This window comes from Notolepis coatsorum (genome assembly GCF_963971535.1).
Source record: "Notolepis coatsorum genome assembly, chromosome: 4".
Taxonomy (NCBI): Eukaryota; Metazoa; Chordata; class Actinopteri; order Aulopiformes; family Paralepididae; genus Notolepis; species Notolepis coatsorum.
In genome coordinates, this window is record NC_140168.1 from 47,243,472 (window position 1) to 47,264,411 (window position 20,940).

At 42.9% G+C, this 20,940-nt stretch overlaps 2 protein-coding genes across 3 annotated transcripts in view; one reads left to right on the top strand and one right to left on the bottom strand.

Moving 5' to 3' along the window:
- Positions 1–6,243: 6,243 nt before the first annotated feature.
- Positions 6,244–9,502, bottom strand: LOC311226963 (transcription and mRNA export factor ENY2). Of its 2 annotated transcripts, XM_084312435.1 has the most exons (5): positions 9,434–9,502; positions 9,253–9,330; positions 9,065–9,135; positions 8,640–8,714; positions 6,244–7,413 (listed from the first exon to the last, which is right to left on the bottom strand). In XM_084312435.1, the coding sequence occupies exons 2-5, from the start codon at positions 9,318–9,320 to the stop codon at positions 7,337–7,339; spliced, it is 291 nt and encodes a 96-aa protein (XP_084168561.1). In that variant the 5' UTR covers positions 9,321–9,330; positions 9,434–9,502; the 3' UTR covers positions 6,244–7,336. The 2 variants fall into 2 exon arrangements, with proteins under 2 accessions (XP_084168561.1, XP_084168562.1); XM_084312436.1 differs by having other exon boundaries at positions 9,253–9,476.
- A 251-nt stretch (positions 9,503–9,753) lies between these two features.
- Positions 9,754–20,940, top strand: part of nudcd1 (NudC domain containing 1) — a 67,633-nt gene continuing 56,446 nt past the window's right edge. The window contains exons 1-3 of the mRNA XM_084313504.1: positions 9,754–9,956; positions 10,504–10,658; positions 20,656–20,841. Coding sequence (XP_084169630.1) covers positions 9,845–9,956; positions 10,504–10,658; positions 20,656–20,841 — 453 coding nt within the window. The 5' untranslated portion in view covers positions 9,754–9,844. The remainder of the gene's footprint in view (positions 9,957–10,503; positions 10,659–20,655; positions 20,842–20,940) is intronic.

A 20,940-nucleotide genomic window follows, 5' to 3' on the forward strand; every position in this document is an offset into this window, starting at 1 on the left:
TTACTTTTTTTTATCTTTTTCCCCCTCCTTTTTCCTCCGATTTTCTCCCATCCCAATGTTAGTTGTTATGCCAATTCCCAATCCCCTTCCTGGTCGCTGCGCACTTACCCCCCACAGTCGGTCTGGGAGAGTGGAGGCTATCACGTGCTTCCTCCGACACACGTCTAGCCAATCAACCACTTCTTTTCACCTGGCAGAGCGGACTCTCACTGAGAGGGTGTCACGTGTGGAAGGATCACACTACCCCCCTTAGATCCTATCCGCGCTGAGCAGGCGCCCCGACCGAACTGTAGGAGTCGCTGTTTACAACGACCCGGACCCACCCCGCCAGCTTTCCCACCCTCTAATACTGCCAATTGTATTAGTGTGAACGGCCAGCCAAGCTGGTGACAACGCCGGAGCTGTGAGCTGGATTCGAACAGGCGAATCCAGCGTCTCCGGCGTTTGGTGACGAACGCAATCTCTGCTACGCCACCTGACCGCAACGAGCGTCAGTTTTGAAAAAAAGTGACAACCTCCGGTTTCGCCTCTCAATGACCGGACATATCACCACTGACGCTGAAAATGATTGACTGTTTGTGTAGCCAATGAAATTCTGAAAATAATGACATCTTACTTGAGTTGGTTTTCTGAGGCCGAGAAGTGGTAAAAGCGTACCGTACGCCAGAGAATGAATGTGCGCCTGTCTCTCCAGAGTGCAAATTGCGCTAATCTGTTGTTGTGTGAGAAGGGGTGAGGGTGGTGTATGTGACAAGAGATTAGTGGAGGAGGGGGAGAGGGGACTGAGCCTGTGTTGACTCATCTCACACACTTTTGGAAAAATACCTAAACATACCATTACATAAAGATGTGTAAAACACTAATTTTTGGTGATATTGTTATCAACTTTGGACGTGTTCTAGGCAACAGGCTATGGCCCCAGCAGTGCTTTCAGCTAATAACATCAGTTTGTAAAATAATAATAAAAAAATTATAATAAAAAAAAACATTTATTTCAGTTTTCAAACCTCTTTAACTCTATGACAATAGCACAGAGTGTAACTGTGGCCATTATATGGTTTCATCATTTATATGATATTTCAGTTTGTAAGTGTAATATTTGAGAATGTATTTATGTTTCATTTCTTATTTTCTTTATTATTTAATTTGCTACAATTTATAATATATTCATTTTGACATCTGGTCATATATGGTGTCCCGTTAGGCTGCTGTCGCGTTTTTACCTGTGGGACTGATTAAGACACCTGCGAGCAAGCGGCAGGGATGGTCTGAGACTGGGACTGATTAAGACACCTGCGAGCAAGCGGCAGGAATGGTCCGAGACGAGTTGTACAGGCTCTCTAAACTCTAAGAGTGTACCACTATGTGTAGTGTACCACTATCAAGACTGTTACCAAGAACAGAAGAATAAGACCCCTTTTTATGTAGCATGCAGCCAACGAGGTATTTAATGTTTGTTTGTATTTTGCTTTTCTGATGTGTTGTTTTCATACCGTGTATATTATTGTTTGTGTTGACCTGACGCAACGTATGTTTCTGTTTAAGTTTTCACGGTGGATTGGAGGACCAAGCCTTTAATAAACCCGTCGAAAGGAAACCACTTGTGTCTGCAGTGCTTGGAAGGAGTTACACAGAGTGATCCTGTTGTGGAAGAAAACTAGCTAACTAGCTAGTTACTTAGGGGAGCTAGTGTGTGAATTCAGTAGTAAACTTGCCATACAAACAAGTGAGTGTGTGTGTTATCCAGCAGTTTGTTGTTGTTTTTATTATAACCCAGTGGTAACTTTCTGTTGAGAATAATTATCCAGGCGGTCAATAAAATTTAAATAAAGTCAAACTGCCCCGCTACGACGGTCATTTCATGTATGGACGAGGAGAAATAATAATGATATTCTAGCGTTGATTTCAGGATGATTAGATAATCAGCCGAAAAATTACAACGTGATGACTGGATTACAGTAAAATGCCTTTTTCTCGTCTTTTTCCTGGAATTACTGAAAAACACCCGAGACCCTGACACTGGTAACGTGGAACCGTCCGACTACATGCCAGCTGGACCAGCTACCCTCCCCACTCCTCCTCCAGACCATAGCACCAGACATCCTCCCATTCCTAACTGCAACCATCAACTCCTCACTCAACTCGGGGGTGGTCCCCACCTCCCTAAAACAAGCCAGAGTCATGCCGCTCATTAAAAAACCAACCCTGAACCCCACCGTCATAGGCATCCATCGTCCCGTCTCTCTTCTCTCCTTCCTTTCTAAAACACTTGAACGTGCTGTATCCAACCAACTTACTGCTTATCTCTTCTTATCTCTTACCTCCTAGACCCTAATCAGTCTGGCTTCCGGATTGGCCACTCCACAGAAACGGCCCTCATTGCGGTCACAGAGGCCTCTCCTCTGTCCTGATTCTCCTAGATCTATCTGCAGCCTTCGACACAGAACCATCAGATCCTCGCGGCCCTCGCAGGAATGGGAGTGGCTGGCTCTGCGCTGACATGGCTGACATCATACCTCAATGACTGCTCCTACCAAGTGTCAATGAGAGGGACCCTGTCGGCCACCCGCCCCCTGTGGACGGGTGTCCCCCAGGGCTCGGTCCTAGGACCCCTTCTCTTCTCCCTCTACACTAAATCACTGGGTAACATTATCACGTCTCATGGCTTCTCGTATCATTGTTATGCCGACGATACTCAACTCTTCCTCTCCTTCCCTCCCTCAGATATCCACGTCTCTGAGCAGATCTCGGCCTGTCTGTCTGACATCTCCGCCTGGATGACGACCAACCACCTCAAACTGAACCTAAGCAAAACAGAATTGCTCCACCTGCCGGCCAAATCCTCCCCCCTGACCGACCTTTCCATCACAATCGAGAATGCAGCTGTGACCGCGTCCCCGACCGTCAAGAACCTTGATGTTGTCCTCGACGACCAGTTGAACTTCTCTGCTCACATCGCAGCGACAACCAGAACCTGCAGATTCCTCCTGAGCAACGTCAGAAGGATCCGCCCCTTCCTGATAAAAGAAGCCACCCAATTCCTCGTCCAATCAACAGTCATCTCCCGCCTCGACTACTGCAACACACTGCTCGCTGGCCTCCCGGCCACTGCCACCAAGCCTCTTCAACTCATTCAGAACGCAGCGGCCCGCCTGATCTCAAACCTACCGAAGTCGGCCCATGTCACCCCACTTCTTAGGGACCTGCACTGGCTCCCCATTGCTGCACGAATCCGCTTCAAGGCCCTCGACCTAGCATACCGTGCGGCAAAGGGAACCGCTCCCGCCTACCTCCGGTCAATGGTCTCCAACTACACACCCTCAAGACCCCTACGCTCTGCATCTTCTGGCCGCCTCAGACCTACTCCTATCCGAGCTCCGGGAGGGTCATCAAGGAGAAGCCGCCTATTCTCAGTCCTTGCCCCACAATGGTGGAATGAACTATTCACCCCAGTTAGAACAGCCGAAACCTGTCCAATCTTTCGCCGTCGACTAAAGACGCACTTCTTCAACCATTATCTGAAATAAAAATAAGATATCTAACCCTAACTAACCTTACTGTCATGCACTTATCCTAATAAACTAACATACACTGTAGCACTCAACACTTTGATGAACATTGTTACTCAGCTGATAGAGTTGTGCCCTTCCTGATGACTTGTCGTACAGAACTTGTAAGTCGCTTTGGATAAAAGCGTCAGCTAAATGACTAAATGTAAATGTATTCAAAGCGGTATAAAACGGAAATGTACGGATGAAAAAACAATGTCTCTGGCATGTTGACTAAAAGCAACTCACTAAGACTCGACGGCGTTATTAAACCCATAGATATAATATAAGATATATTTTAAGCACTCGCAAATGTCAGTCTAAAACTATATCCATTGAATAAAGACCTGGCGATGAATGGGGTATCAGCGCCCCCTGCTGCTGGCGGTCAATGTGTTAACTGTGGGGGCACATGGTCAAGTTTAACCATTGGAGGGGCACCAATAGGGCACATCCTCTAATTTTCTCCACTCAAAAGGGCACTTTAGTGCAACATTTTTCAACCGTGGGGGCACCAGGGGCGCGGTCGCCCCCCCTGAGTCCACCAGTGTTAAAGAACCAATCATTGATCCAAACCGGTAGCCTCACCATGCACCAAAGATTATAAATAGCAATTTATGACATGTTTTTATTCTCTGGTTGATTGGCTGTGCGCTTGATACAAGGACTAACACTACACAACTGGTAAATATGAGCTTTTTAATTATATTTTCTGTATTTTGTGGCTGGAAAACATTTGTTTACGTTGGCAATGTTTGTAAACACTAGAATACAACTGATTTACAATGAGTTAAAGTTCCATACTGTACATTGGATTGCCATCTACATAAATCTGTGGTGTGTGAACATACCCCACATTGATATGGTAAAAAAAACAGATTGGGGCTTTAAAGCTTAAGTCACTAACCCATCACCCACAAAATAAAAAAGTATTTTCCGCCATTTAAGCCAATTGTCCTTTAACTCATTCTGCGCCATCACTTAATGCGCCAGAGGGCGCTAGTACGTCATCGCTTTAATCAATGGGGGGACTGCGAGATTTCCGAGTGCTTAAAATATATCTTATATTATAGCTATGGGTCTAATACACCCGTCGATTGTCAGTGAGTTGCTTCCAGTCAGCATGTATTTCCGTTTTATACCGTTTTTAATATACATTTACATTTACATTTAGTCATTTAGCTGACGCTTTTATCCAAAGCGACTTACAAGTTCTGTACGACAAGCCATCAGGAAGGGCACAACTCTATCAGCTGAGTAACAATGTTCATCAAAGTGTTGAGTGCTACAGTGTAGGTTAGTTTATTAGGACAAGTGCATGACAGTATGGTTAGTTGGGGTTAGATTTTTTTTTTTTTTTTTTATTCAGATAATGGTTGAAGAAGTGAGTCTTTAGTCGACGGCGAAAGATTTGAATAGTTTTGATGATTCTTAGTAATCCCAGGAAAAGACGCGATAATAGCCCTTTAGTGGAATACACTAAACACGTTGTCATTTTTCGCCTGATTATCGAATCTTCCTGAAATCAACACTAGATTATCATTATTATCTTTCCTCATGCAAGAATGAATTGGCCCTCGTAGCGCGGCGCTCCCCCGTCACCTCCTCCCACTCAACTGTAAACAGCCACACACACACACAGATAGCTTTGATCGCGGTAGAAAGAAATATCAGATCAATGCAAGATTTTATATATAGTGTTCTTACCTCGTCTCTGACGTAATGCAAAAGAAATAATCCAATTATCTGATCGCCATTCCAAATACTGCTCGTGGAGGTCCGTCCCACATTACGAGCATTACACATGAACGGGCGGGCGGGGTTAGTGTACCATGCCATCGTTGTAGAGGCCTGCCTCGTCTGAGTATTTAAACCCCGCCCACACGGCTCAGCTCGGCCCTGAAAAGAAACTACACCATTTCTTCTTTTTATTTTTTTTATTGATCTTTTTCCCCCTCCTTTTTCCTCAGATTTTTCTCCCATCCCAATGTTAGTCGTTATGCCAATTCCCAATCCCCTTCCTGGTCGCTGCGCACTTACCCCCCACAGTCGGTCTGGGAGAGTGGAGGCTATCACGTGCTTCCTCCGACACATGTCTAGCCAATCAACCGCTTCTTTTCACCTGGCAGCGCGGACTCTCACTGAGAGCGTGTAACGTGTGGAAGGATCACACTACCGCCCTTAGATCCTATCCACGCTTAGCATGCGCCCCGACCGAACTGTAGGAGTCGCTGTTTACAACGACCCGGACCCACCCCGCCAGCTTCTCCCACCCGCTAATACTGCCAATTGTATTAGTGTGAACGGCCAGCCAAGCTGGTGACAACCCCGGAGCTGGGAGCTGGATTCGAACAGGCGAATCCAGCGTCTACGGGGTTGGTGACGAACGCAATCTCCGTTACGCCACCTGACCGCCCCGAAACTACACCATTTCTAATAGAGTGCAATACCTGCTGGAAGGCGTAGGCGGCGGTATTTGCCCTTTTGCGAGCTCAGACCCATTCCCAATGATAACATCAGGCTGGATGGATGAAAATGAATGGATATAGCTAATAAAAGAAATAACGATTAAAACACGAGTTTTCTCGTGATTGGTGCTGAACCTGAACGGTTGGCGAGTTAACCCGACTTTTCTCGTGGCTGGCGTTGAATGAGTTAATAAAAAGAAAACAAACAAAAGAACGACAGCACTCAATCACCCAAAATAGTCATGGCTTTATTTTTCCAAAATTGTTGCATAACAATAAACTAAATCAATATCAAAACTGATGATAAAAATAACACTTGAGCATTTCTCACAATGAGAACAAATATCTCCCACTTGATTTTAATGAGTGACTGGACTGTAGGGCTGAGCCTAAATGTTCAAAGGCTCTGCCCTTTGTTCGTTACGTTGGCACTCGAATCTTAGTTAATGGGTTCGTTTGAACCACCGCTTTCCCCCCCCTTTTTTTATTTAATTTAAAATGTTTCCTTTTTTATTTATTTATGTACGCTGTCTCTATGTGTTCGGGAGACTCAGGTGCATAAAAACCTGTAATCATGTCTCTGCCACAGCGCACGCTGTGAGTGAATTACGCAAATGGGAGCATTATGGCAGGGGACTTATTTTACGAAAAAAGAGTGAGGCGAGGGCGGAAGTGGCAATTTTTCAAAGTAAAATACCCGGAAGACTAATAAATTAAATGCATTTCCTTTTAAACAACTTTATTCTTTCTTTGCGCCCGGTACTAAATGATCCACGGCCAGGTACCGGTCCGCGACCTGATGGTTGAGGACCTCTGATATAGAGCCTTCCCTCTATACTCCGTTATGCACAAGTTTACAGACTTTTGGAGCGCGTACTGGAGTAGATGCCAACTTTTGTGCGACGGAGAAATACAATTTCAATTGTGATGGAGAGTAGATCATCTCCCGATTCAGATACAATTTAACACAAACGGTTCCAAAGATATAATGTTTCTCAGCATATTTTCACACCGCCAACAAAGTACTGGGCCCGTTGTCTGGGAATGGATTTCTCCTCTCCTCTCATTTCTGTGTGAGTAGCCACTCCCCTCAGACTCCACTCCCCTCATATATCAGACACAACTGTAGTTTTTTTTCACACAGCGAGGAAAGTTATTGCGCAACATATTCTCGACAGTACTGAACCAGAAAAATTATTTAGAAGCAAATTTTTTGCATGATTAAAAACGATGGTTCGAACGTCCGTTCGAAAAACCCTGGCGAAGTTCGAATCCCAAAAACAGGCTTCGGGGACAGCTCTACTGGACTGGGACAATCATTCACAACGTTGCGTGTTGAGCTAGAAATGCTCTAATTCTCTGTAATAGTTCTTTCTTCACGCTATCGGGTACAAGTGCTGCAAAAAGAAAAAGAGAAAAATAACATTTTACACTAATCACAACATATCATGCAGTGCAAATTATGGTCTAAGAGAATATAGTTGATTACATGTTTTATTGCGATATCTTAAAGGGTAAGTGTTCACAATTTTGTACCCTTGGTCCCATTTCCTACTTACCAATTAATGATGTTCGATAAGAGTGCTTTTTCAGATCAATCCATGCTGTTGCTTCATATTGGATATCCACAGCTTGGGTTAGTTAGCCACAAAATGTAAAGTTAATGGGGCCACACTCCAGTCTGTAAGCCCTGAAATAAACACTGGAATCTACTCCACAGTCCACAGTGTGCTTTTTACAGTGGCCCCATTAACTTTATATTAGTTTTGAGGCTAACTATGGAGAAACTGCACAGTAAATTTCGCTGAGTAAATTTGACTCAAACTGAGTAAAATTGTACTCACTTGGGCTCAAATGGACTCAGTTTGAGTAAAATTTACTGTGTGGGTATCCAGTATGAAGCACATATGGATTGTGTTGAGAAAGGACTATACCCTTCGGCAACATCATTGATGAGTAGGAAATAGGGCTAGGGGTGTGGAATTCTGAACTGACCCTTTACGAGTTGATTGGAATGTGAAAGAAGAAAACAACAGTTTTACTTATATTTCCAGGGTTCCAAATCCCTTTTAAAGCATTTCTATGACTTTTCCATAACTTTATACCACGTTTTCAAGACTGTATTGCTGCCCTGTGATGAACAAACATTTAGCTGCTATGATTGACAACATTGTGAAGTCCTTATGAAAGCTTTACTGTGGCTAGGTTGGAATCACGCAAAAATAAATAAATAAATATATAATAATAATAATAATAATAATAATAATAATAATAATAATAATAATAATAATAATAATAATAATAATAATAATTGCAACTGGTCCATAATATCTCTGACCTATTTTCACTTTACAACTCTAGTCATTTATATTTAGAAATGTACATAACTTGTTCGGGGTAACGTTGAGTTGATAACGTATGGCCATGACTTAAAATTGATGACTTTTCCAAATGTTTATGGGTTTTAAAATGTATCTAAAACATTGGTCTGGAAAAACACATTTTCAAACGTTTCCAGGATTACCATGACTGTGTGTGAAGTGAACCCTGTCTATACACATATTTTGGCTTGTGATATATCATATCACTAGTTTACTGTATTGTCCGGTGTACTGTACAATACCTCTGCCTTTTGGAGTGACTTCTGCAACCAGGTCCTCCACTGTGACATGCTCCAGGCCCTTTTCTCGGATCACATCTAAATAGAGCATATCACTGTCAGGAGATTCAGTCTACACAAATTGCACACTGCGTTGTTCCAAGGGGTCTCTTCCTCTCTCCGTTACAAGTGTATTGTTTGGGATCACTCACGCAAACACACACACACACACACACACACACACACACACACACACACACACACACACACACACACACACACACACACACACTTGAAAATGGGGGACCGGTCCCTGATGTAAACAAGACGAAAGTCTTTCTCTGATCTGCATCCCCTTAACAATTGTGTGTATTGAGCTGTACTGTATTGTACCCATTCTGCAATCTGTTAATAAAGTTGTCAATCAATCAATCAAAACACACACACACCTTTGCAGTGTGCTTTCAGTTGATCCTTCCACCCGCATTCCACCAGCTTTGCCCTGAGCAAGTCTTTCAACCTGGAGGGAAACGTGTACAATGATGTGGTATGACAGACGCGTGCTTGTATGTGAGTGCTCTATGTGTCCGCGGATTCATCATCCTCACATTAAATGATCATTGATAGCGAAACGTACCGTTCCCGTTCTCCCATCTCTATCAACTTCTGATTTATTGCAGCCCTCATTTGTGAATCTTTGCTCATGGTCTATCACCTGAAACCAAAACGACAGCAGTGCCAGTTCGCACAGATATGGTGAAGCTCGAAAAAACCAGGACGCGAGAAGCTAAACAATAAAGAAATGGGCTAAACGTTACCTTATAGCTTATAGCAGGATGGATGGATCGGCTCAGCTGGTTGAACACACGGTCCCTGTACATAACCATCCCCCGATGCCCTAAAACAAAACACATGTAAGCCGAACGTTCCGCTTGCGTAGCCCTTTGCCAGCCAGTCGCAACATCAATGTTGTAAACATGCAGCATTGTAATGTATTTGATATTTCGAGGAATATTTGTGTCAAACAAACGGAAACAAAAAAATTACTTGGAGTTAATAAACCGACGAAGAGGGAAATTAATTAAAACTCAATTTCCCATAACGCCACCTCATGTCCGTTCCAAAAGTGTCCCGTGTGCTACAAACAGGAAGCACATGCCTTGTCCACATCATCATCTTGCTATAAAAGCTGATTTTCACTTACACAAGCCAGTTATACTTATCAAGACATGGCTGCAAATTATTCATTAAATGTCAACAGACAGCTCTTGGATCCAAACTTTGAAAGCTACAGATTGTCTCTGGACCCTACACCCATTTACACCGTTGAGCTGGATGCAGGTGAGTTAGCTAGCTGGCTAGCCACACACTGATGCTGCCTGTCACTACTAGTTACCACCAGGCAGTCAGGCACCAAATAGCAAACTGTACGATGTGTCTTACGAATAGTTACTCTGGAGCTGCACATTACTTTAGCTTGCTGATATTCAAGAATGACTTCTTTAGCTTTATTTACAACAACTCAGTCAGAGTAATTTGTACAAGTTCATCCATCACAGAGTCCTGCTGAGAACAAGAATCCAGACAGTGTAGTATACTCTGTTCTAACTACTGTATTCAATACCTCGGACTACAGCATGCTTACTGTAGGTCAAATAATGCACTACTATTCTCTCTTCTACTGCTATTCAATACTTCTCCTGACTGCACCATGTTGACTGTGTAGGTCAAATAATGTACTATTATTTATACTCTATTCTACTGCTATTCAATACTTCTCCTGACGGCAGCAAGTTGACTGTTTGGGAAAAGGAAAAACACTTAGAAAACAGGCTCATTTCCAGGCCACATTCCCTAACACTTCCCTGTCTTCTCCATCCTGCTCCAGCGGTGGAGGAGGTGAAGCTGAAAGACAGCCAGTACACGTTGGAGCATGTGCGTGCTTTTGGCATGTACAACTATCTGCACTTAGACCCCTGGTATGAAGACAGTGTTTACTTTGTGGACTGCAAAGGACGGGTTCTCAATCTCACGGTCACTCTGGTAAGACTTTGCTATGATGTTGAATTGTTTGTGTTGTAATGCACCTAGTACACCAGTAGATGGCAAACGAATGCCTCAGTGGTTGCAGCAGCATTGGTCTGGCATGTCCACCTTGGCTGGTCTTCACTGGTACCCCATCAGTCACAGTTTTTGCTACAGAACAAACTGGGAGAGTTATATAAAGGGTGTTTTTTTTTTTTGCCTGGTCGGAAATGTTAACCCTGGTGCAGAAGTATTTCCCCGTTATTACAAGATCTTAATGAGAGACAGTGATTGGCTCCAGTGTAGGGGGTGAGTGATACTTTAAAGGGGAACTCCAACATTTTGGGAAATTAGCTTATTTAACATCTTCCCTGGAGTTAGACAAGAAGATACATACCTTTTTTGTCTCTGTGCGTGCATTTTAGCTTTGGGAATAGACGCTCCGTTAGCATAGCTTAGCTTCATCACTGGAAGTGAGGCAGGACAGTAGCCTTACAGTGCCTTACAGTGTATTGCAAGGTCTGACATTGACCAAATTTGATATGCATGACCTTGGTGGGCTCTAGGTCAACTCCTGAAAAGGGGGTCAATGTCAGACCTTGCAATCAAAAGTTAGGGGGCGCACTGAAATTATGGCAAGGGTTATTAGCCCCCTAACTTTTGATTGCAAAGTCTGACATTGACCCCCTTTTCAGGAGTTGACCTAGAGCCCACCAAGGTCATGCATATCAAGTTTGGTCAATGTCAGACCTTGCAATACACTGTAAGGCACTGTAAGGCTACTGTCATGCCTCACTTCCAGTGATGAAGCTAAGCTATGCTAACGGAGCGTCTATTCCCAAAGCTAAAATGCACGCACAGAGACAAAAAAGGTATGTATCTTCTTGTCTAACTCCAGGGAAGATGTTAAATAAGCTAATTTCCCCAAATGTTGGAGTTCCCCTTTAAGACGACAATTATTAATCATGTTCATGGCATTGAGCTGCATGGAGAATCACACTCATAGGGTTGGCATTATTTACCAATACACAGGATGTGATGTCATTATCCTTTTATGCCGTAGGCATAGCCTACATATAGAAACAGTATAGATGTAAAAGGTTATGGGTGGCCACTGGCCACTGTGGCCAGTAGTGTGGACCATTATTGAAGTTATCAAGTGGGCTCCTCCCATCAGTTATTTTGTTGAGCTTAACCCCCAACACTCCCAGAATGGTTCCGCAGTAGGTTCTGGTATCTGTGATCTACACACCCACCACCACACACCCACCCACCCACCCACAAAAACAAAAACAGCACTGCCAAGATCACTCACACCCTACTCTTTCAACACCTGCCTCTCATGGTGCAACAAAGGATGGGGGACACATTAAACCATTAAATAGTCCAACATAAATAATGAAATAAACTACATAAAACGAGTTAAATGCATGCATGTCAGTGGAATCAGTAGTGTTGGTGACACTGAGTGTAGGCGTTGTGCATGTTGAAACTAAACAACCAAAATGGAACAGAAATTAACAGAAACAACCTCGAATAACACAAAATAGAACAGAAATGAACAAACAACCTAGAATAACACAAAATAGAACAGAGATTAACAGAAACAACCTAGAATAACACAACATAGAACAGAAACAACCTAGAACAACACAAAATAGAACAGAAATGAACAGAAACAACCTAGAATAACACAAAATAGAACAGAAATGGACAAACGACAATGGGGGAGGGTTGTCACACTACTGTACTATACGATTATCAGCCTCCTCCTTACCAAATTCATCTATGTCTAACAACACTGATACAGATTTGGAAACAGTCAGGTCATGTTGATCTGGGTAAAAAAGTTTATAATGGGGCGCCCAAGTGGCGAACCATGTAACGCGCTGCATCACAAAGTGGCCAACCCGGGTTCGATTCCTGGGCCCGGCGTCTAGGGATGGATACCGAATTCGGTACTTTTGAGGTACCGAACCGAAACACGTCTGTACTACAGAGTATCGATTCAAGTGAGATACCAAAAAAATATATATATATTTTTTTTTTTGCTTTTTTCTTTTCATGTCAACGTTCACACGCACAATATATGCTTACCTAGGATTTGACTTGATTAAACAACAAAGCAGTCGGAGCAATGGCAAGCCGGAAACGGTCGAAATTGTAGTTATTTGAAGTTTGGATAATTTTTTTCACGACTGAGGTAGGTAAATAAAAATTTGAGACTAAAGTACCGAAAAAAGGTACCGTTGGGTACCGGTATCGGTTCAAATGTGAAAGGTACCCATCCCTACCGGCGTCCTTTGCCGAATGTCTTCCCCCCCGCTCTGTCTCCCGTTCTTCCTCTCTCTCTCTCTCTCTCTCTCTCTCTGACTGCCCGGTAGTAAAAACAATAAAAATCTAAAAAATAAAATAAAACGTAATTTAAAAAAGAGTTTATAATGGACTGGACTGCATTTATATAGCGCTTTTATCCAAAGCGCTTTACAACTCATGCTTCACATTCACCCATTCACTCAGACATTCACACACTTGACGGCGGCGGCAACCATGCAAGTGTCTTGCTCAAGAATACTTTGACACACTGCCGGGAGGAGCCGGAATCGATCCGCAAACCTTCCGATTACCAGGTGACTGCTCTACCTCCTGAACCACTGTCGCCCCCAAATAAACCTTCTGATGATTCAGTTCCCCAATACAAAGACATGAAAACAAGGAGAAAAAACTGTGACGATCACCTTCTCAACAGAGACCTTCTTTAAGTGTAATAAAAAAAAAGTGTGAAAAAAAACAAGCAAAGAACATGATTAACTCATTGGCTGCCACATTGTTTCCGGGATACGGCTATGCGCTGCCACGCATTAAACTAATGGAGTCAGTCACCTTGTTTGCAGGGCTATAACTATATTCTATATTCTAGCTATGGATGCAATACTATGGCCCATAAATTTGATATCGAGTATCTATCGTTCAATATGTGAAAAATAAATAATTTTTCCATCCATACATTCCCGTTTTATACCGTGGTGAATATAAGTATGATTTTAGAGCGCTCTAGGGTCATTCCTGGGAGGCTAGTAATAGCCCGCAATGTGTATTATACTAAATCCATTGGCATTTCGTCCCAACACACGCTACAATTAAAAAATCAAATGCATATGATGAAGGTATTCTGTTCCATCATGAATGCATGAAAGGGGGGGGGGGGGGGGGGGGGGTTCGTTTCTGATGAATTGATTGTCAATAACGGCATTCGTTATTTCAACAACATACGCTGATCAGGGCCCTATTCCCCGTACCTGGTTCAACTAAGTCGATCAAAAGTCCCATTAGCCAGATTCAATTAACCTGATGAATAAATCCAGGCTTTCCCTGTTCCTCGAAGGTGGTTTCACTCTCGTTAATTCGAACCAGACTTGATACTTGATAATTGCGCGCGGCCGCCTCACCTGAAAAGACAGCAGGTGTCGATCGCAGAAATCCTGATTTTCTAACTGCATTAATTGATTGAAAACTTTATAACAGATTGCAGAATGGGTACAATACAGTACGGCTCAATAGCCTTGCCGACAAGTTAAATGCTTATCTATAGGCAAATTTTAAGTCCATTACCCCAATCAATCAGATTATATTTCTTGTGCCTGCTGGCAGTAGGCTTAACACATTGGGCGCCATGGGTTATATCCATCAATATAGCCAGTCTGCCGCCGTTGAACGCCTATGGAGATGTTTACCTTCTTTGCAGGGCTATAACTTTTAAAATTTGATTGCTATATTGACATTACTATGGCCCATTCAACATCGATTATCTATCGTTTCAGGATGTGGGAACGTTATATTTTTCATTCATGCATTGTTGTGTTACTAGCGTCGAGAATATAAGTGTTTTTAATCTTTTCTGCTGTAATTCCAAAAACGGTAGTTATAGGCCCTGAAGCATAATATAGATTATCGATTGGCGTTTCTTTCCTATACACGCTATATTAAAAAATTTAAATGTATATGATCGGTATACATTATGCTTCATCATGCGTGAAGGAATAATTCCTTGATCGTCAGTAACGGCTTTATTTAGTATGGGTTGATATATTGATCAGATGGTTTGCAGTGAAATGAATGAACAATCAGGCTGAAAATAACGTTAGTGTCCTCTTACCGTGTGCCGATGAGACTGGAGGAGAAAGACTCCAATTATTTGACGCCGATCTCCTACATCCATTTCCGGTTTGTATGGCGCAATAAACGCCGAAATCATATCGATTATTACGTTTAGAAAGCGATCCAAATGCACTATAGTGTTTGTCTGGAGTCCCGTAACAAGATGTGACTGCCGGAGGGATTTCCTCGACGCACCGATCGGCACTTCCGGTTTTGGCGAGAGTGTAACTCGCCCGACCATCCACCAGGCGGCGGTATTGAGGCGTTGCAATCTCATAGAGGGTCCCGCTGGAGTCCGGAGGTTGGCTGGATGAATTATGAATGCCATGGTGAAAAAATTAAATATAGATCCCAAAAATGGCGTACGCCGTTGTTGGCGTTCAACGCATGGCGGGCAAAAAGGTATCATGTACTTTATATATAAATACATGGTTCCCAAAGTTTTCAAGGCGCGACCCCCGAAATAACGTGTCAGAGAGGCTTGGAGGTAGGCTATACAGTTTCACTATTAATCAGGTTTTAATCTGTTTCGGACATCATCCATACATGCATTGAATTGATTAACCTTTGGTTTATAACAGTGACACCTCATGTTCATCATCAGATAACAGTGCTTGAACAGATAAATGCATTTTCTCAAATTCATTCATCAAAACATCAAATGCTCATTCAATTTCTCAAGTCACGTCATCAAATCCATCAAACAGCGTATCTCCTCAGACATTTTAATCCCAGTTACAATACCACAACAACGTGTGAGTGATGGTGATACAATTCAACAATCCACAGATTCAGATTCCTCGTAATTCATATCCACAATCCACGCATAAAGACGCTTCAATTTATGCTTGAATGAAACACAATTTGGGCGCTCCGTTAAGCAAATACATCATTTCATTCATTAAAAATATCCCTGCAGGATTCACATTTGCAATGCTCCGTTATTAAAATAACCACAGTGTGTGGCGCGACTCGCGAGTGACGTATCCGTATAACTGACGTGCATTATTTAGGAATAATTTAACAAAGTAAATCCATAGGCTGAATATGATTTTATTATCAGAATTTTAGGTCTATTATTTTACATTTCAAAAGCCCCCTCTAGAAAAACGAAGCACAAAAACATAATTCAGAATGGTATAATGGGATCTGTGAAGAGAGCTGGCATTTCTTTGCGAGAGCGTGGCCAGGTTATCCAGCGAACTGAACGTAACCCTGCGCTGGAGCAGGTTCAAACTTTCTGATCTGTTGCCATAGTGATTTAGACAATCGCACGTCGGGGAACCGAAAGATCTGGCTTGTGTCAAGTTATCCTGAAAATTATCCGGCTAACTCAGTTAGCCAGGTACGAGGAACAGGGCCCATGGCGATGACTATGAAAACAAGGCACAATCAAGCTCAAATTGATGTTAAATTGCTTTTACCTGTGGCTGGTGCGATTCCAAAACGAGTATTCCAATTATTTGATTGCCATCTGGTAGATCGTATGTCCATTTGGCCCACGACATAACCCACCACAGCATAATGAATCGGGGGTCCCGAAAACGATTAAATGCGATCGGGTGAAGCTCTAGGTTCAGGTTAGTAGAAAAGAGCGCCCGGAGGCATTTCATCAACGCACAGCCCAATACACAAGGTTTCAAATGGTACTCGATACCGCCGCATGGTACGATGCGGCCAGTATTGCACTTTCGCAATCTCAGACTCAGCCCCATGATAACACCAGGCTCCCTGGATGGATAATGAATGGAAATATCGAATAAAAGAAATGACGATCAAATAACGAGTATACTCGTTGGCATTCAACAATTGGCGGCCAATAACGAGTTTAATCGTTGTTGACAGAGAAAGAGTTAAGGTTAATTGTCATGGTCTCGTTGCCATTTGCTTCCCTCTGTATCATAGATTTCCTCAGACTGTAATCCTAACAGACAGAATTTGTGGCTTTTTGTAGCCTCATTATATAACTCTTTTAGGGTAATGTTTGTTCGCAGTCTAATTACAATCATCATATGATAATTATCTTCCCTGGCAAGTCCTTTGTGTACATTTCAATGGATGTGTTGATGGGGGGGGGGGGGGGGGGGGTTTGCTCACAGACCGTTTTGCACCATCCGCCCATGTCATTAGCGGCACATATACTGGAGAAAATTATGTGAACACTGTGCATTATGCGCTTCCATACAATACGCACTTACGCAGTATCCCGCACCATGGCAACCGAAGGCCTGTTGCTGCCCAGTCCTTTTGAGTCTCTTGTTACTTTGTGAGTAATTGATGCTCATATGGTGTCATACCTCCCCTTCTGTTTAGCTAATGGGGCTCTGAGAGAACATTTTGCGGAAACACCAGCTCTCAATGTAGAGGTCAGTCACATGGGAGCCTGGGGGGGGGCGGGGTCTCGTTGACGGACGATCGTCATTGATTTAAGGAACCTTGCTGTGGCTCGGATAATGAGTGCAGTGCTGCATATGAAGTTCGTACCTTGAGTTTGCACTTGAGATGTCATTAGCTGAATCTTTTTCTTTTCTGAGATCAGAGGCATACTGAGGCATTGATCTTTTTCATCTTCAGTTGTCTTTAGACTGCCTTCATTAAGTCCTTTGTTTTGATTGTGTCTATTTGTGTAAGTCTTGTAATTTACTGGTATTGCATACCAGGCTGCTACCAGGCAAAAGCAGGGTATCTATCTAGAGTAGTGTGATAAAACAAAAATCTGACACCAGATGTGAGGGATTGAAGCAAAGGGACTTGGTTTTCTATGTTTTAGGCACACAGAAGCCTGTTCGATCTAGAAAAATAATATCTTAAATAATCTTTGTCCAGTCCCAAAATTCATTCAGTAAAAGTAATGGATCAGATCAGATGTTTCTGTCTAAGCTGGATTTGAGGAGGTTGAACATGACCATGGTGTTCATTAGGGGTGGGAATCACCAGAGGCCTCAAGATACGATACTATCACGATACTTGAGTCACGATACGAGACTCAAGATGACGCACAAATGAATGTGGACTGTTCCATCGGGGGGCTTTCAGCCGAACAGGATAATGAAAAAATGATCCCACTAAATGGCCAGACGCGTCTTATGGCGACATCTACAATTACCTCATTGAGTCTCCAGGTAGACTAATGTTTATATTTAAGTACAGCGGTCTGTAGCCACTCACATTACCACCGAAGCTCCCCGATGGAACAGTCCACATTCATTTGTGCGTCATCTCGCGTCGTCCAGACTCCGTGGGCAATCTGCGCATGTGCATGGGGAATAGGTGCTTTAAAATGGGCTTTTTCGCTGCCGATTTAGTTCTGATCGATTTAGGAATGGCTTGCGCCGTGTTCAGGAGATTGAGGCGCATAAAAGACTATTCGATCATGTCTCTAGCACCCCCACAGCCGTATCTGCAACCACTTACATCACGGCTCTCATCCACATTCATTCATATGCTACGGCAAGTGAGTTGTGTCGGTTTGTTAAGTCGATTGCATTCTCACAGCTTACGAGTCGCGTCGGGTTCGGTTGGAAGTGCGCCGAGACCACCCTCTCTCGCTTGTTTTGTTCCGCAACAGAATGAGATTGCTGTGTTCACATATGCCCAACTGAACCGAAATAGGGGGTAAACGCTCCAGGTTTCGGAACAACAGCTCCAAATGAGCTAGGTGTGAAAATGCCCTTAACTCAATTCATCTCCCAGCCCTAGCTAATGGTTGATCAAAGGTGGATGGTTCCCATATTGGTACTGCACCAATAACACTTTAGTCCTAAATCGACCAATGAGTGACAGTTTGCTCGCACGTGCATTTGTTTTGGTCCGCTGTTAACACAGCCGTGTGAACACAAACGAACTAAGGGACAAGTGCAACATTGTATCATTATAGTCCCTGTGTCTCCCTGAATCGGAACAAAGCAAACGAACTACAGGTGTGAAAACACCCTAATGATCAATTGTCTTCCCACGATCATGAAAACAAGATAATCAGATAAAATGATGAATGTTCCGCATGCAGAGGGAGGAGAGAGCCATGTTTCTCCACTGGAAACGTCTTTAGTGACTTGTAGAAGATTAATGAGAAGGCAAGGCAGCCTTTGGTTGAGAAGAAAGGTCAAACTAATTCATTGCCATATGATCAAATATGATTCTCATCAAATCAATGAGTAATTGTGATTTCAATACCTACCGTTAGCTCAGTCTGCAGAGAGCCACAAAACAACCTTCACAATGCTTCATTTACAAGTCTCTCTTCCTGAAATAGCTTTTACTTCATATTTGCATATTTTCCAGTCATAGCTTCAACATTTAAAGACCACAGTGGGTAGAGGAGGGAGAGTTTTGATTGATTGAAATTTGTATTAACAGATTACAGAATGGGTACAGTACAGCTCAATACACACAATTGTTAAGGGGATGCAGACCAGAGAAATACTTTCATCTTGTTTACATCAGGGTCCCCCATTTTCAATTAATCATAACATATGACATACATGACGTCATTAAATGATGAGAGGGGGATATTGTATCTAAAATGGTTTTATTAAAGCTGGTCATGACTGTTTTTTCCCCTTTCAACACAGTCAGTCTCGAGAGTAGGGCTGGAAGGTATACTGAATATGAAGGTATAATGTCATGGATCCATGCAACGGTATGCATTTTTACTATATTCTCGTCCACGATATATATACATATCGTAAGGAAATATATACCTACATACATACTGTATATTTTTAAGTTAATACAAATAAATCCCTTGCCGCAGTATTAAAAAGTAAAATAAAATGGAAAATTTTGAATGAAATAGGACTGTGACAATTAGTATTAGTTAGTAAAGTATTACAAGATAAAGACCTAAAAAAAAAGATGGTGATGTAATTTGTACTGGAACACTATACCGTACTCAGACAAATATCCTGATATGATATTTTGGGCATATCGCCCAGTCCTATCTCAGTCACTAATTTGGTTTCCATGTCTAAGCACACACCCTTTGCTCAAGGCCACAGCGCAAGTCATGCTGGGTAGTGTAGCTGCTCAAAAGACTCCAGTTCTAACCTGGAAACACAGCTCCTTTTGAAAACAAGAAGAAATAATTTATTCAGTTTCATCGTGCTCAAGGGGGCATAGCTGTGGCTCCTCAAGAGGTTGAATAATCAATTATGAAACTTTACCTATGCGGTAAAGGGAGATGGAGAAGTCTATCGGTGCAATAGAAGTTTGCTTAAAAACTAGAGAGACGTTTGACCCGCACCGGGATCAACCAGAGTGTCGGTCGTCATTTGGACAGACAGTCCGTTAGAATGTGAGCAGTGTGTCTGCCGGCGTCACAGGGGGGGTTCTATTGGACCTGCGGGGCAGATCAGAATGAGGAGAGCTGGGCTGGGACTTGTTTTAATGAGTCTGTACCGGGTTGCAATGGCAACACATTACTGTTTTAATGAAATTAATTGAATGAAGAAGGGCATCTTTTTTATGATGTCTTGATATGGTCACCTCACGTGATGCCGTCGACTAAAGACACACTTTTTCAATCAATATCTGAAATTTAAAAAAATTATAATAAAGTTAACCTTACTGTCATGCACTTGTCCTAATATACTAACCTACACTGTAGCACTCAACACTTTGATGAACATTGTTACTCAGCTGATAGAGTTGTACCCTTCCTGCTGACTTGTCGTACAAAACTTGTAAGTCGCTTTGGATAAAAGCGTCAGCTAAATGACTAAATGTAAATGTGATGCAGCAGGTGAGGTGATACGGGTGTTGGGGGTGTTTGTTACACATCACGTCGTCGTCCTGTGCCTATTGTCTATCCATCCAGCCATTACATTGACTGACAAGACTGTTGTTTTCATGAATGTAGGACACAGCCATAGGGAAGCCTATGGAGGTGTACCGTATGACCCCGGACCCTGGCCAGAGTGAGGATCGCCTCTGTGCCTCTCTCAGCCTCACCTCGGCCACCTGGGCGGCGCTCTCCGACGGCGCCGGCAGACTGTACCTCCTCCGCACCAGCCAGAGAGGAGAGAGCTCCCACTTCAAGTGGGAGGTACTGTACGAATGGCAGCTTGGGTCTGCAGCTTTTGCTTTTGTCTTTTGTGCATACTGTACCACCTACGCCCCAAATTGTTGTGTTCTTGCAGTCGCT